The sequence below is a fragment of the Triplophysa dalaica genome, chromosome 9, assembly GCF_015846415.1.
Source record: "Triplophysa dalaica isolate WHDGS20190420 chromosome 9, ASM1584641v1, whole genome shotgun sequence".
NCBI lineage: Eukaryota > Metazoa > Chordata > Actinopteri > Cypriniformes > Nemacheilidae > Triplophysa > Triplophysa dalaica.
Window position 1 is genome coordinate 13,842,395 of NC_079550.1, and position 17,680 is coordinate 13,860,074.

The following is a 17,680-nucleotide window of genomic DNA, read 5'->3' on the forward strand; positions in this document are numbered from 1 at the left end:
TATATGAAAATGAAGAAAAACAGTTACTGTCTTTAAATATTTTATATAAGTTTAAGCACCTTAATTACCTAGAAAAATCCTAAAATATAAAAAATAGGGTCTATGATACAGTATACATTTGTAAAAATGAATGTACTTACACGCTGTTTTCTATTTTTATTCATTTTTAATACAAAAGGATATTAAACAAAGAAAATTAGATCGTTTTTAAGAGAACTGAAAATCATTCAAGAAACCAAAACAGTCACACATCTTTTAATTCACAATTGTCATGAAAATTCATGTCAAGAACAAACAGACCAAACCAAACACAAATGAAAATCCACCCTGGTTTAAAAAAACAAAAAACAAAGATGTGAAGCTGCTAGAGGTGATGACAAAAGGAGAACTGTAACTTGCTCTACATTTATTATCCCAGATAAACAAATTAGGTTTGGGTGTTTTTGCTTTAGTTTACATTGGATTAGTATTGGGCATTTTAGAAGTGATAAATGATAGCTGGCAGGCCTAATTGCAGTATTTCCCCAAATGACTGGTGTACAGCAACCTCGATGATCACCTCTAAAGTAAATTTGACCACTTAATTTTTTTTATAAAATGTGAACTCAATTGCTGGGTAACTTTAAAGCCAACTGAATGGCTATAGAAAGCATTTGGACCACTTTTTAGCATTATTGGGACAATAATTATTGGGTCTTTTCCACTAATAGATGAAATGCTCCAAAAAAAGAAACTTGTAATTTTGTACGCAAGCTTTTACATAGAAAATGTGTGTTTTGAAGTATATTACAAAAACACATAAGAAGCTTTAAATTTAGCATAATAATTAAAAGAGTAAATTGCTCTTTTGTTTAATTTCCCAAAATGTTCTTAAAATACTAATGTCTAGATTACATCAAATTGGTTTGTCATGCAAGCTTGTCAGCATCGTATACTGAATTGAATGAATGTTGGTACATAACATGAACACTTTACAAAGTTCTTTAACATCTGTCATTTCAATTAATTTAATTTTGTTCAGAAAATGTGCACCTACACTATTGAAAGTATTTAAGATCAGGTTTAACATTTCAATTAATTCAAGAAGATCAAGATTGTTTTTATCCAAAATGCTTACTCTTTGCAGGAAGTTGAACCATGGCCCAAGAGCAACAAGAAAGCAAGTACCTTGCTCAAGGACATATATACGATTGTAAATACGTATTGTATCGATTCAATCAATCCGTTTCACATTTTTAACGCAATAGGTAAAGTTTTGCCCATTAACAATCAGTATTAACGTGTTGACTACAGCATACCCATGTGGCACCTCGAGGTACTGCAGCAAAGGGTTAACTTTTCCAATGAAAGACAGATTTCGAGTTCCTATTCCAACGCAATAATTTGTGCCCTATCTTTTAACAGGATAGAGCATTAATAGGGACAAATCTCACACTAAATATTCATGATGTCAAGTACAGATTACATATCACAAGTGAAATTATCCCCCCCCCCCAATTCGCAGAGACGATTCATTTCTTTAAACAATTTTACTTTGTTATTATGGAAAATACAATCAGGCTAGCAGTTTCCTTGCATCCATGTGCATAAACCAAGGTGCACTTATTTCCAGTATATTGCTTCATACACAGTTTTAGCACAGCAACAATTTTGACATTTGCAGGACACACACAATGGATGTATACAAGCAAACACATCTTCCTCAGTCTTTTTGGTATGTTACATGAAGCAGACGATCTTAATTCCTCATTTGGAGGTGGTGTATGAGACCACCAAAACAGCACTTGAAAATGCAATAAATACTGCTTAAGAGGAAACAAACAAACAAACAAGCACATCTTAAACTGCAGAACAGGTAATGACATGATCCTGAATATTGTGCTGAATTGTTTTCATCCAAGATGTCAAGGAGATTCATGACCGATTGTATTGTCATACACACTAATCTGATCTCGAAAAAACACTATTTGAATCGCACATCTTCAAACGTATGAGTCCATCCAATATTAACGCTGTATATAAAAAAATATCATCACAATATTATTTCTGTTGCAGCAGCTTTCCTCCATATCCATTTCTGTATCTCTGAACTAGCGTGGACAACCATAGTAAGACAGGTTTACACACATACATACATAAACACACACACACACTTAAAGTGAAAAATAGTTTGAACACAATCTATGTCAAGCTGGACATCTGAAATCAGCATTTCATCAACATGAATCAAGTACCTGTCTAACCCCACAGATAAAGCTTTACACTTTACCCTTTAGCCTTCAATGTATTTCTATAAAACAAACATGGCGTAAATGAATGCGTACAAGATCTAATGGCTTCTTCCCTTCCCGTTAACTGTTACAAAAGATTTTTTACAGAATGTGACCATGTGTAAAGTTGCATCAATCCCCAGGCTAGACCATAAGTGTATATTTGTCAAGCCTAAGCTTATTGTCTATCTGTGAACTGATCGGTGATCATCTCTGGTCGCAACTCGTGCAATGTAGAAATCACCTGAGTTTTCAGACAAGCTATGTATTGGAGGGTGTGTAGTGGGAAAGGGATCTCTCTACACTCATTGGTTCATGTGGGACGGACTGCGGCTATCCTAGGCTTAGGTTTGAACATAACGGATGGAAATATACGAGAGATAATCGATGGATAAGGCTCTGGTTAAAAATGTCATGGACGTCCATGGCCACCTCCAGCTTCCGGTGTAAGCTCACAGAGAACGAACGTCTCTTGGTCTTGTTGTTGAATTGCAAATGTTAAACATCTGCTTTCATTCTCTTCACATCTACAAACAACATTCTGTACACATTTTTCACCTGTTCCTGCTCCTCCACCTCCCAATATGCTCAAATTTGATTGGTTAAATTAGACAGCTCATTTCTCAGGTCCACAGGTTCAAACAGATGGTTCCTGCATCTTGTCCTCCTCATGTGGAGAGATGGGTGGGCGTGGTTAATCATCCACGGGAAGCTCATCGTTCAGCTCTAACTGTCTGCCTTGCCGTTCCTCGGTTTTCCAAGAATCCTGCAGCTGCTGCCGTCTCTGCACCTCCGCCTTTAGATTCTCAAGGTCCTTTTGACTGAATGACGAATAAATGATTTTTGTTTAGTTCAGGTTTAGACACCCCATAGTAGAGTCAGTACTGTAGCACTCACCTGAGAGGTATAAAGATGATACCATTGATTATGTTGAGCTGCTCCAGGACACTAGCCATGCTTGGCGCAGTGAACTGTAAAGATGAAATAATAAATATTGCAGAATCAGTTATAGATCTCATCAAAATTCAAGTTTTGTGGCTCAGTGGCTTTAGCTAGGTCATAAATATGCTAGTATATGTACATACGCTATTTATTTTAGCGTTTTTAAAATCTACAATCTCTCTCCTCTAAGGAAACTCACTAAAACTATGGAAAACTGTTTGGTCAAATGCTCCTCTCACCACCTCATTCAAATATTAAATCATGCTTCAGGGCTGTAACATTAACTAGTGTATACTGTATTATTATAAGGGATAAAAGGCAAAATTCTCCAGCCCAAACTTCCAGCTTCAACAGGGAAATACACAGTATTTCAAGACAGAAAAGATGATTCAACTGCATCTCTTAAGATGTGTAAAGTTGTGACTGACCTTCAGTGGCATTATACTGGCATTGGATCCATTCTTGTAGATCTCATTCATGGTTCTCTGCAGCGCCACCGCCTGCTGTGTGAGGTACTTCAGATACTCTGAGCTCTCTTTAGTCTTCTCATGTATTTCACCAACCTTAAAAACACAAATATTAGGTACACATAAAATCTCTTTATAACCTTTTATATAATATTGTGAACAGCTTATTGATACATTTTTATTTGACAAATGTTTGACTTCATAATATTTTCATCTCTGACTCACTTTACAAACCCTCGATCCACACATCATGGGAGAAGGCTCACAATCCAATTGACTTCAAATCAAGTTTTGACTTACATTTAACTTCTCAGTAAATATCCAGTTTTACTGTCAACCCTTAAAAGGATAGTTCACCCAAAAATGAAAATTCTGTCATGAGTTACTAACCCTCAAGTTGTTTCAAACCTGTATTCATTTCTTTGTTTTGCTGAATACAGAAAGAATGTTTCTTACCAAACAGTTCTGGGGCACTTCTAAATATCCTTCTTTGTGTTAAGAACAACAAACTTTATTCAAGTTTGGAACAACTTGAGGGCGAGAAAAAGATTACGAATGAAACTATTTTTCATTTTTGGGTGAACTATTCATTTAAATTACAATGAGTCACAATGCAGCGAAATTTGATAAAAAAAAACGTTTCTTATATAGATTCCATTTTAACTTTTCTAACCTTTTCTAATGTGTTAAGAGCTTGCTCCTGACCATGAATAATTATTCACTGCACAGATTTGTAACACTTGAAAATAATGTGTAGTACTATATCCCTCAAATCCTTGAACATGTGTGTGGCTTGCTGTACCTGGTTCTTGTAAACCGTGTAACCCTCCTTCTCATGCTGCAATGCAGAGCGGAACTCTGCCTTACTTTCATATACTCTGGCCACCAGGTGATGACTGCAAAACACAGTGAAATGTTACAGATGACTACATACTGTTCCACCAGATCATTCAGGATTAATGGATGTTTATGAGCCAGACAATGTCCAGACAATAAAGAAGATCATTCTAGAAGACTGCATAGGACTAAATGCATTACAGAATTACCTAAATTGTAGTGTGAAGTCAAATGTACCTGAGGGCTACTTTGAGAGAACGTGGTCCGTGGTATTTTGAATTGATGGCCAAGGCATTCTCTAGGAAACGCAGAGAAAGGTCATACTCCATCACACCGTGAAGCACCAGACCGATATTGCTCTACATCAGAGAGAAAATGAACACAGTGAGACGTTGTTCCACGAGCCTCAGCTTAACTGAGCACAGAAAATTCAATTACCACGCCTCAACCCTTCAAGGCTTCAGCCAGGAACAAATTAAGCTGTTTAGATGATCAGATACAGAAATGTCGTGTTTACTTTTCAAAGCAATACACTTTCTGAGATGTGCAGTGCTGAAGAAAACGCCAAAGAGGGAATTAAATGTTGCTGGCTTACATCGAGCAGAGCCATTTCAGGATGGTCTTCTCCACACACCATCAGCATGAGGTATCGGGCACGGTACAACAGTTTCAGGGCAGTGGACAGCTGACCATTGGCAAAGCAATACAGGGCTAAGTGCATCTGTGAAGAAACACATATAAAACATTTAGGGAACACGGACAAGTCATTCCATTTTGTAGTTTGACAAATTAGACGTTTCTATTTTCCAAAGAAATATATTGGCACAATGCTAAAACTACTTACATATTCTTGAATAGTGTTGGGGTGTTCAATGCCCAGCGCTCTTTCGCTCATGAGAACAGCTTTCTGCTGGTTACTCAGAGCCTGACAAAAACATTTATTACATTTTAAAACATATCACTTAAAACGGTTCGATAAACAGATTTGATCTTTAAAATTTTACCGTACCTCAGCGTGATCACCCATGATATAGTTGAGACGAGCAAGCAGGCGCAGACAGGCACAGATCTCCACATGCATGGCTCCATACACATTGTTGAAGAGGTTCAAGGCCTCATTGATGAGCTCACAGCCCTCCTTAAGGAACCCTAGAAAGAGAGGTCAGTTGTTTTTATAAACTACATGTTGCATCATAGATATAAGCTCAAATAAGCACTTTAAATCATGACTACCTTGCTGAACCTTGGCCTGTCCGCTCTGGAAGAAATGGAAGGCATCTGAGGCTTTAGGGTTAACGTGCTTCACGACAGGGAAGATGTTTAGGATGTCTTCCTCGGTGAAGGCCGGCTTGTGGCGGCTGTCAAAGTTGTACTCCTTTATCAAGATCTGCAGGGAAAGGAAAAGCATGTTCAATACAGGGCTGAAGACACTTGTCAGAAGCAAAGAGAAATCGATAAAAGCTTTACCTGAATGCCGGTCTTGATTGAAATTTCCCTCAGCAGGGTGATCTTCTGCAAACCGTATTTCTCTACTGCTTGGTCTACACTTTCACTGAGAAAGAAGAACATTGTGAGTCTGGACATCTTATCTGCATTTATACACTTTTGAAACATTGCCACATAACGCAATTTTGTAAATATTTCATGAGCTTTTATTATAAATAACGTCTTTTTAAATGGTTTGTCTATATTGTCTATTTCTGTGGTTCTCACCATGGTAGATTGAAGTGATAGTAGCTCTGTGCCTCAGAAGCGATGTTCTTCCACAACTCACTGGGAGTCATGCTGGCCCAGGCCGTATTGTCCCCTGCACCGGGGACCCTGTTTCGCCTTTTCCGGTTCTTTCTGCGTGACACCAGCTCATCTGCGGGGAGGTGAGCTACAGCATCTGGGAAAGAGCTCAAGAGGCAGTTCAGGAAGTGGCTCACAGCTGCAGACAGAGCTGAGAGCTCCACACCCTGTACATGAAAACACAAGAACATGTGAGCACTTCTGTTCAAACAAAAACACCCATAAAGACTAAATGTATACAAAACTAAAACAGTTTCGCCACAATATCAATATCGTTTTTTATAATCACTATTATCATCAAAACGGATGTTGTGAATATTGGTTCCAGTGAAAGCTTACCTGAAGATAGGTCTTGAAGATATGTTTAGCACATCTGGTGATGAGTTCACTGATTCCAATTCTCTAAACACACAAAAAACATTTCAATCAAACAATTAAAAACTTGTTTGGTAGGAAATAAAACGTTTTAAAAACATCTTAACTTACATAGATGTGTTCAAGTTGTGCTTTTGGAGACATATTGTCCACAAAGTCCAGCACAGTACCAAGGTAGCGCATGTTAATACCACGCTGGTGAAGAGCTTCCGTCAATGAAGCACCGTCCATTGGCAGAGAGCTGTGATCTAAACAGTCTTTTACCTACATAACGACAAAAAAAACATCAATTTAAGCCTGAAGAATTCCAGACCATTATTTAACCGACAATTAAGACTATAAAACATGACAAGTTCAAAGCAGCTGTAAAATAGTCCCATATGCTAGGAAGCAGTAGGAATTTTTATTTAGTTTATTTTGGCTATAATTATGAATAAATTATTATGTTTATTTGAAATTGCTGTCATTTATCACGCCACTCTTTACACCACTTTATAAGAGCAATAAACCTGCCCTCCTACAGCCTTTTATGGTTTATTGCTTTAATAAACCCATCTGAGACTGTGGGTGTGGATTAGATCACTCACAAAAGATGGAATCTGGCAGGATATTAGGAAAGCCGCAGCATCTTTGAGAAGTTGTTTTTGTTTAAGGACCTCCTCAGCACTATCGTCTGGGAAACGCACTCCTACAATGAAGATAGATGATGTCACATGGTCAGCCTTGCCCATATCAAAATATGATCTTAACCCCGAAATCAAAAACTCCCAGCATACCTGGAGAGTAGATATCTGGGTTGAAACGAATGTCGAAGGAGGTGTTGCTGATGGAACCGACAGCTTTACAAGCATTGAGAACCACCTCTCTGCTCTTGGGGTCTGTGAAAAAAGGCAAAAATATTTCTGGATAAAAGCAACTTTTAAATTCATGATTTTTTATATATAACCGACATTAGAAAAGAAAAGAGATCACGTTATGAAATTCAGGTTATTAATTGATAACTGTAACTGTTAATTATTAGTAAGGCGTTAACAGTTAAAGTTCCAGTGAAATTTAAACTTACAATGTCTTTTTTTTTCATGAGATATAGCAGCGTTTATTGTAAACAGTTTGTCAATGTGGTCCATTCTCTTTTAAAATTTGTGTGCCCTCATCATCCCTCAAAATCTGAAAATAAACTTCCATCCTGTAGTGACTGTCCATCTAAAATGACGTATGTGAGAAGGCTTGGGGCGGAGTATCCGTTAAGCTGTTTTATACATCCACTAAAATCGCAGAAATAGACGAAAGCCACGCCTATCGCATTCCCCCTGGCCCCTTTTAAAATAACCAATAGTGTCTCGTTTACAGCACACACAGTCAGCCTGGCAAAGCTGCATTTAACTCTGTAACCACCACAGTGGTGTAAAAGTCTATTGAAATAAATAAATAAATAAATAAATAAGTCAGCGAATTTGAATGTATGATTGCGCAAATGATCAGCTCTGTGCTATCATGTCTCTGAACCAGAGGACACACTAAGGCAAAATTAAGATGTCTACACTGCCTGTATCATCCCCCATCTCCCATCTAGTGTATTATGTGTCATTCACCAAGTAGGACATAATATATTTGGGAACAATTGGCTGATATGAGGCACCACTTCTGCAGCTCTGTGAAGGAGGCGAGACTCTTCGGATTCTAAAGCGGATTTGATTTGATGAGAACATAGACGAGAGGCTGAATGATATCATGGAATTGTTTTTGGGGGGGTACGCGCTATACTATCTGGTCTTGTTTTGAAAACTTATATTTTGCAAATGGAAATTTTGTCAGCGTGTAGGAACATATCAGTTTATTGACTGATCCTTAAGGCTAACTTTCTTTTAATAAAATAAAAAAAACTTTCCTTTTGATTTCACTGGGGCTTTAAGAGTTAACGCTGTTGTCAAATCATTCCCACACACAACAGACTGATTTGCACTCAAAAAAAAAAACTTTCTCAAGTTTGCTCAAATCATCTCAAAAGATTAGATCGTGGGATGACACATATTAGCCAAGATATAACAAAAACAACTGAGATCATTCTCTCCACCCATGGGCATCAGAGGGAACAAAAGCACACAGCACAGATGAGAGATGCACTAAAAAGCAAATGAAAATGACAACAGCAGGATATCTTATAAGGTACTAATGAAACCCTGATGGAACCCAGATGGATCTATGTTAAGAAGCAGCTGTAAACTGTGGCAGTCACGTGTGCATATCTCTACCAACTCTTGCTCTTGTTCCCTCTAACGCTCTTTCTGTCCGCTCGCAGGACGTACCAATACCAGATCCATCTTCTGCTGCTAAGGACGTGGCCAGCTCTTTAGCTTGGGCAAGTCCAGGTATATTTTCATCAGCTTCCTTACCCTCCAAAAGACTATCACAGCCTCCGTTGTGGCCCTCTGCTGAAGATACATGTGTACCGTTGGTGTTTGCTGCATTCAGACTGGCTAAGGCCTCCTTTTCAGGGGTGGATGTTGCTTTTGATTCTTCTGTAGCCAGAGTGGGTTCGGAGGAGGTTGGAGAAGGTGTTGTGGTTTCGATAACCTTGTCTGAAGCTTCGGCAGGTTGTGGTTTGTTATCAGATTGCGTATCTGCGGTGCTTGAGTCTTGAAGTGCTGCGATTTTATTGTCTTTGTTTGCCTTTTGCTGCATTAGCTGGAGTGCTGCCATCTTCATGAAGAGAAGATATCTGAGGTGCGAGAGTTTCACATTGTGAGAAGCAGATTCACCAAATCAAGCAATTAAAAAGAAAGTGACATTAAATCAAATAGATTATTTAAAAATTTTGAATAGATGACATCACTTATGAGACTTAAAGTAAAAGTTGATAAAAAAAAAAAATTACTGTATAGCTTTTTATTTGACAGAACAAAAATGAAGATATTTTGAAGAATGTTTTAACCAAACAACGTTGACACCTATTCACTTCTATTGTATGAACACAAAACCAATGCAAGTGAATGGGTGCATGTTAACAACATTCTTCAAAATATCTTTGGTGTTTTCTGGAAGAAAGTCATACAGGTTTAAATTGACAAGATGGTGAATAAATGATGACAAAAAATTTCATTTTTGGGTGAACTATCCCTTACAGGTACTTGAAAACCATTGGCATATGTTCCTCAAAAGGTTTGCAATGACAGAAAACTACAATGATGATCAGATAAACGCAACTAACCAACAAAAACATACCTATGCTCTACAAATGCCTCAATAAGTTCCTGTCGCAAACAAGCCAGGCGATGACGATGTTGTCGTGGGAAATCGAGTTTCTGACTCTCTGGAGCAAGTTCTTCTCCTTCCACCGGCAAGAAATTGAGATCGGGAGGAAAGGTCCGCAAAAGGTCCAGGATGTAATGGCGGCCGTCGTTACCGATTATACCTTTACATTCCACAGAGGAGGAAAGGTCCACCGGGGCATCTTTCTCGTTGAGCACAGCATGTCGCTGCACCTTCAACGGGCGACTAGTCTTCTCCAGAAGCTCCAGATACTTGGGATGAGACACTACAGTCTTGCCAAAGTCGATGGATCCGTAGATGACGCTCTGCTCTTGTTCTCGCTCCAAGATGCCAGGAATGATGGATTGGGCGGTTACACGGTAACCTCGGTAGTCCACCACCACCGTGCCAAGGGTAAATAGCCCCTCCACGTCTACAGCACTGTATGCCCTCACCCCATTTAGATCATTGGTGGGGGCGGCATGTGCGGCAGCATCGCCACCCAGCTCCTTGTAGTGGTCACGTACATCAAAGCCCAAACTGAAGAAAATGTTGTTCCATATAAACATCTGCATGCGCGTCTCCTCTCCAGGGTTGATCGCCATGACGTTGCCGTCAATCACCGCCATTGCACCACGTGTGGCAGCCGCAGCAAAATCGCTATGAACCTGTGGAACAGTAGTGTGAGCTGGGCAATGTTTACAATACAAACGTGTTGTTTTGAAGTCATAGTAAATGTTCACCTTGAATATGGCTCTCTCTCTCAGCAGACGCTCGGGGAGGTTCTTACGAGAAAGTTCTCGGGTGGTCTGCAGCTCCTCATTCCAGTCTCTGGTCTGTGACAGAAAAATCAATATCAGAAAAATATTCAAATTTATGAAAATCTTTGTCGTAAAGATGATGATTTCAAGCATACTTGGCCAGGTATGTGTTCCTCATAACCCAGACGAGAGGTGTAGGCATCCTCTGCTCTCACACAATCCATGGCATGGTCGATCTGTGGTGCAGTCCAGCTGTACACTTGGAAGGGAGTGGCTATTCTCTCAAATGGATGTCTCTGAACCCTGAATTATAATCAGAGAGGCTCAATCTCAGGTTTATATAACATCCTTTCTTCAGGTGAACACAGACCATTGTATAGCAAAAGGCCATCATGTTATCTTCTTATACTTGAACAAAATAGAGGACAACTAGTCACAAGACCACATAGATTTTACGTCATCGACGTGCCACCATATTTAGCGTGTATGTTTGTTAACATGGATATATTCAATTTACTTTAATTTAAGTATATTTATATATGGTCACAGCTTTTGAGATGAGGCTGAGCAAATTAAGTGAGAATTGTGAGATTATTTATTTAAATATAATGGTAATGACAGAGTTATACCTCTTCTTCTGCAGAGCACTGAAGTTCTTCTTATAGGCGGGGCTAATCTGGCTGAGAAGTTCCACCAGAGAGTGGCTGAGGAAGCTGGGGTTGGCTGGCTTGGGGTTGAAGGTATATGTTGTTGACCTGCAATAGTCAACATACAGCTTTAAAAACTTTCCTCAGACAGAGAAATAAAAGTATATTATATATAATGTTACATCATAACATCATATGGCAGTAGAAGCTGAAGAGTCTTTATTCACTTACTGATTGAGGTAGAATCCACGGGTGGAGGCAGTGATGCTGACGTGTCTATCCTCTACCGTCACAATGTACAGGTACATGAGGTCACCGTGCATCTTCCTGTTGCCGGGTGGGGGGTTCCAGCCACTCATAGTCAAGACCTTCAGGCACTGCATTGGCTGCAAATAAAAGACAAAACAAGGATAAAGAATTCTGCTTCGTAAATGGGTTATAAAAGATTGTTGTTTAATAAATGGTTGCATTTACCTTCCAGTCTTTGTTCTGTGGCTGTAGAGGAACTAAAGGATGCTCTTTGCTGCCCGGCAGAATGTGTTCAGGTGGTGTGCAATCAATCTGCTCGAGTTCACTGCCCTTCTTTTTGCGTTTCCCGGTGTCTACAGGCAAGAACAAAACATTCACAACAAGACACCAACTTAAAAACACAAACAAAGATCTCAGGTTCTTCCTATTACACACCTCCAAGATCTCCATCTGTGAAAACGCTGAGGAACGAGAGGGAGTTGCAGTCCACTCCATTGTAGGCGTCTGATGGATCAAGGCTCTTCAGGAGGTCTCTGATATGGCGAACGTGGATGCGAGCTTCACGCACCGTGTAGGGTTCTGCAGAGCGCAAACAATGAAGCTCAGTACCTTCTAATAAGATGTTTACTTAAAACAAAAGGACTTTGCAACATACCTTCTACAACTTTGAGAAGTGAACCTTCTTGTAGGCCTTCGATGGATTTGAGCTCTGCAAAGTTGTCGAGTACGTTCCCATCGAGCTGCAGAGAGAAGCAGGTGCGGTGGCAGGTGTCCTCGCGGTCCATCAGCACTTGGTGGATCTCCTGCACCATCTCTTGTGGTGACACCTGAGTAAAAAAAAAAAAACATGATTTATTCAATTAAATGACAAGATCATTTTGGATTATTTATAAAAATAAAGATTTCTATTAGACAATTCAATTAATTCAAGAACACGCTCACCTGAAGGTCAAAAGGTTCAGTTCCTGGTGCTTGGATCTTCACATTGAAGCCAGTGTCTTGAATCACAATCACTTCTTGTTCATTCGCATCCTCTCCGGGGTCCGCATCAGCATTGCCGTCATGTTTGGAGTCGGCCTCCTCAGCTTGATCATAACCACTGTCCCCGTTCATTACTGCTGTGTCACCGGGGTGCCCTGACGGTAGAGACATTCAATTACAGATTATAATGACAGCCAGTAAGCATACAACGATCAAACTGACATACGTATTGTACTCTATGGCAGCTCATTATTATGGCAGCATAGTTTGTTAATAGCACACAATAGACAGGACCAGATGTAAGATCACCTCTAATGAAAGACAAATTGTATTGCTAGTTAGGACATGCCTATTTCAACCTCTACCTCAATTATCAGGTATTAAGCGTTAAAGCTGTTGGTTTAGGTATTGCTTAGCCTGCACAAAGGTTAGTGGATTTTTACCAGCCAACTAGCTCACAGGACAGCTTCTGAGCCTGTGACGCTTCAAACTATGAAGCTCCCACAGTGAGCTACCATGGAGATCTCCACAGCAACAGTTAAAGTCCTAGGTCTCAGGGGCCAAACACTCCTGGCATGCTTTACGGATAAATGCTGCCTGACCAGTGGTGCAACATCATATGACTCATTTGTTTGAGAAGGCTTTGATTGATTCCCTCAGAGCCTACACACTTCTGCTGAACCGGCACATTTTAGATTATATTGAAGTGACAAAACACAAATTCCTGTCTTTATGTTTTCAGGACCCTTCTGAAGTCGCAGCTGTCTCGGCCGAAATTCAGCCTGCCAGAGTAAAACACAATGTTTGCTTTTCGACAACTGCTGCTTGTCCTTGGCTCTCCTCGAAAAGTGTCACGGCTATAGCAACAAACAGTTGGTCTCACAGTACAGACCTCAGAGGGACACAGGGGAGAGGCATCAAACAGATTTCACAATGACCCTATGCTCGAATTCGCTGAAAGCATGATTTATATATTTATAGATATATATATTATATATTGATTTATATATAAACTTGATTTAGTTTGTCTGTGAACACGGCGCTTCCCTTATCCAATGCAAATCTAATCTTGAGCATTAAGTGCTGGTTGCCTATTGGGTGAGGAGCAGCTAACAAACAGACTGGTAAACCAGGCCACAGTGACTAATCTATAGGTCATTTACTGAGATTTCGGTACCCACTATTGTCCCCTTTTGCAAAGACAGTCTTAATTTGCAGAGTAAAACTATAGGGAATTACTTTAAAATCAAATTTGTGATGGAACAAGACAAGCTTTTTTTTTTTAGCATTTTTGTGTAATTCCAAACAATATTATTTAGTCTCATTTCTTCTATCACAAAACTGAGAAGCACATGATACATTACTGAAATCTGAATTCGCACAGAACAAACAACACCCTAAACAAGCCAATACAGTGAATTGCATCATACAAAGTTTTCATGAAGTTGACTGCAACTCGACACTGCACAATGCAAAGTCAATTCTTGTCTTTTAATAGTCCATCCCACTACACTTGGTGAAGTCCAGACGCACACCGCAGTCATTTAATTTAAGAACTAGGACGCTGTGGCTGATCTATACATCTCCCAACACCATAATCATTCGGTCATCATTTTCTCACCCTCAAGTTGTTCCAGACCTGTGTAAATTTTGTGGTTCTGCTGAATCAATAACCAAATAGATCTTGGGCACTATTGACTTCTATAGTAAGGAAAAAACTATGGTAGCCAATGGTGTTCCAGCACTGTTTAGATTCCCAAGTTCTTCAAAATATCTTCTTTTGTGTTAAACAGATCAAAGATTTTAATAATTATGGACAACTGCAGGGAGAGTAAACAATGACAGAATTTTCATTTTGGGTGCTTTGTTTCCTTAAGAGCTATGGAGCTGCTGATTTATTTTTCTGGTTCATCCTTCCTGCTGCGTTTATGTTTTATAATCACAGATATGCATCACATGGAGCACTGTAACAGGGGAACAGTCCAAATGAAAACTAAACAACAGATTGATTATTTGGCACAATCTTCCTGGTAAATCATTCAAAGGCCGAAAGTAGTTAAAACAGCACTAGTGTGCTCTAGTCAACCAGGTAAGAATATGTCCATTCAGAATAACACTCCCAACCTATGAAAAGTCTCGTCTTCCCTTCAACATTCTCCAATTCCATTTTTTTTTAAATGCAAAACCTTTGAAACAGACTCTCATAATGCAAAAGTACAAAATGTGCAATTCTTGTTGTCAAAGTGGCTTTTATTGCCAAGGCATGTTGCACCAACCTGAAAACCTAATACTGTGCTGGGGACTCCTTCCAGACATAATTAATGATGAGACCATGGTGGTCTGAGATCCAAGTGAGACCAGATCCTCTAGACCTCATGTGAAATGGAACGATATGTTAGGAAAGCATGTTTGCCCACATTTGGCTTAAGTCATGCAAAGGCCCCTCATCCTTTATAACAACCAGGATAGCTTCACAGACAACAAAACTACAAAAGGTCATTCACGTTACTTTTAATTTAATCATATAATAGAGGTACTGATTACATTTCACATAATGTTAGTCCGATTCGTCAGTTACTGCATTTGTAAGAGAAGACTACACAAGTGACAGTAAAATTACATTACATAACGAGAACACATGTGAACATATTATAAGTATGTAAAAATGAATAAAACAAATTGTGCCTCTGACATAGATTTAATAAACATTATTACACATGCATCATAACTGGCTACATGAAACATCCACACAAAGTCTTATTTCTGAAGCTGATTTCACAGTTCATGGAACAGTGAACAAAGGACAGCTCAGTGAAAATCATATTAAGCATCAAATTCAAACGATCAAGAACTTTCATGGCTTATCAAATTGAGCCATTATAAAGCTGTCGGGTATCAAGCCTTTTCCAAGGTCTCCTTTAACATGACACAGAATGCAGCAACCAGCAGTGTAAACATTAACCGGCCATTTGCTCTTTAACTAATATACTGACAGCAGATAATTCCTCGTTTAGTACCTCGGAAATAAGTCAGATTTTATAGGATGTATCCTTTTTTGTAAGCAAACTCTGTAAACCCAACACTTACCTAACAGATCCCTCTATATTTAACTGCTAGCAATAACCTTCTATCGGTACGCATGCACCATGACTTTCCATGTGTGACTACTTCCGCTTCCCGGTCGGGGAGCGAAACACCTTGCTGAATGAAAACAGGAGGGGTCGATAAGAACAAGCGCGTTCAAACTAAGCCTTGTATTTCTAATAAAGTAAATTCAACAAGTATAGCTACAGGCATAATAAATGTATTCGACAAAAACAATATTAGACAAACACAATATTAAACAAAGAGTTTCATAAAATCACAGTGTAGTCAAACAAACAGTTGTCCCCTATTATATGAATGGTTCCGTCCCACTGAAGGTGACCTTCAGTTCATTCTTGATCATGCGCGCTGTTACAGAACATGTGCGTCAAGATCTTACGGCGGCTAGTTGTCAAGATGCTAACAACACACTACCGTTACATTAACGTAAGACGAAAGCTATCAAGCGATCAAAACCAGCATGTACAAAATTATCGAAATTATATTAAGAGTTTAAGAACAACGCGTTGTCCTTCGGCAAGCAAATATATTGTGTAAATCTTGATTTAGGATGAGTTATGTTAACCAGACAGCTTTCGTTCACCTTGGTTACAGTTAGCATCATATTAGCCTGTTCAATTTGCCTGATCTTTGACTACAACCAGCACGTCTTTAACATCAACGTACACGGTGCACATGGCACTTGTAACATAGCATGAGCAGATTTAATTGAAACATTGGTATGTCAAGTATTCGTAATCCATCGTTATTGAGTTTCTGCACGAAAGTAACTTGCAAATCTAACGTATAATACACATCCACAGTACATTAACAAAGATATAAAACAAGTGTCCTGTTCATCCCTGACAGTAACCAGTGCTGAATGTTTTGAGGCAGTATCCTTAAACATTAAGGGCTCTCATGTGTATCTAATTCACTTAATTTACCTAAGCATCGTAACATTGCTTTATGCCAGTAAAGAGCAAATACCTCTGCATAACTCTCTTGTCTTTGTCCTACTTTGACCTCTATCCAGTCAAACATAAATCAGGTTTCAACATTGATTTACCATTCGCCAGTCATTTAAGAGTAAAATAGACTTTAAACTGCGCAAGAGCACGTTAAAACACAACGAGTCTTTGTGAATGGGGTTAAGCTCACATACCACATGCACATGGATCTTTCAAGGCTGTCTTGCTGGTCTCTTTGCTGCTCGCCGTTTCGCCTTCCCTGGACAAATCAACGGTGTTACAGGTCGGGACTGCTGCAGGGATGTCATCAGTCTTGCTAACCATGATTCGTATACCACAAGACTAAACTCGGTTTCGAAGCTAGCAACAGAGTTCCGTTGCTGACGGGTTTGATGTACGTCTGTTGAATGGCCTTCTCCGTTAGACGGAATGGCTGGCAGTTACATGCAAAGATATTACAAAAACAACTTGACTTCCGAAGGACAGCACTCTGCCTGGCTGTCACACGTGGTTTCTCCTCCTCTTGACCTGTTTGCCTTTGTATTTGTCCCGCCCACCAAACAAACGGCTACGGCAAGTCTGCAGCTCCATTTCTTGATGCAAAGAGAAGAGCGTTTACTGAAACCAGTGAACTTTTTGGTTTTACGCAATTAATTGGTGTTATGTAAACTAGTTTTAGGACTGAAAACCTGTAAATACTGGAATACAAAGATCACAACAATATGCGTCAATAAAACGTAATTTTGAGGTGTTCGATTAAGTATGTCCCACTATGTGGTTACTAAGCATATTTTGCATTCAAACTGAAAATTTAGTTCATTTCTTGGTAGCAAATAAATCTTACTGATGATAAAGATGAAATCTGTACTCATAACCTTTGATCTACATTCCTAGAATTGTAATACAAACACTTCTCGATAAAAAATTATTAAAGCTACTAAACTATCAAGTTACTGAACATACTATTGATGAATGTATATATAAATATTATTATTATTATTAAGACAATTATTTAAATAAGTGAAGCCTGCTCATTTTAATCTTACAAAAATGTAT

At 39.1% G+C, this 17,680-nt stretch overlaps 1 protein-coding gene across 3 annotated transcripts; it reads right to left on the bottom strand.

Moving 5' to 3' along the window:
- Nucleotides 1-143: 143 nt before the first annotated feature.
- cluha (clustered mitochondria (cluA/CLU1) homolog a) lies at nucleotides 144-17,152 on the bottom strand. 3 transcript variants are annotated; one of them, XM_056756707.1, is made up of 26 exons: nucleotides 16,819-17,152; nucleotides 12,531-12,724; nucleotides 12,244-12,415; nucleotides 12,024-12,167; nucleotides 11,814-11,941; nucleotides 11,571-11,725; nucleotides 11,322-11,447; nucleotides 10,848-10,995; nucleotides 10,675-10,767; nucleotides 9,905-10,599; nucleotides 9,076-9,401; nucleotides 7,459-7,560; nucleotides 7,270-7,370; nucleotides 6,794-6,946; nucleotides 6,647-6,709; nucleotides 6,230-6,474; nucleotides 5,984-6,068; nucleotides 5,750-5,903; nucleotides 5,526-5,665; nucleotides 5,361-5,441; nucleotides 5,112-5,237; nucleotides 4,754-4,875; nucleotides 4,482-4,575; nucleotides 3,641-3,775; nucleotides 3,168-3,241; nucleotides 144-3,091 (listed from the first exon to the last, which is right to left on the bottom strand). In XM_056756707.1, exons 1-26 carry the CDS (start codon nucleotides 16,946-16,948, stop codon nucleotides 2,965-2,967), a joined length of 4,113 nt encoding a protein of 1,370 aa, XP_056612685.1. In that variant the 5' UTR covers nucleotides 16,949-17,152; the 3' UTR covers nucleotides 144-2,964. The 3 variants fall into 3 exon arrangements, with proteins under 3 accessions (XP_056612685.1, XP_056612684.1, XP_056612686.1); XM_056756706.1 differs by having other exon boundaries at nucleotides 8,989-9,401; XM_056756708.1 differs by lacking the exon at nucleotides 16,819-17,152 and adding an exon at nucleotides 15,657-15,732 and having other exon boundaries at nucleotides 8,989-9,401.
- Between the last annotated feature and the right edge of the window lie 528 nt (nucleotides 17,153-17,680).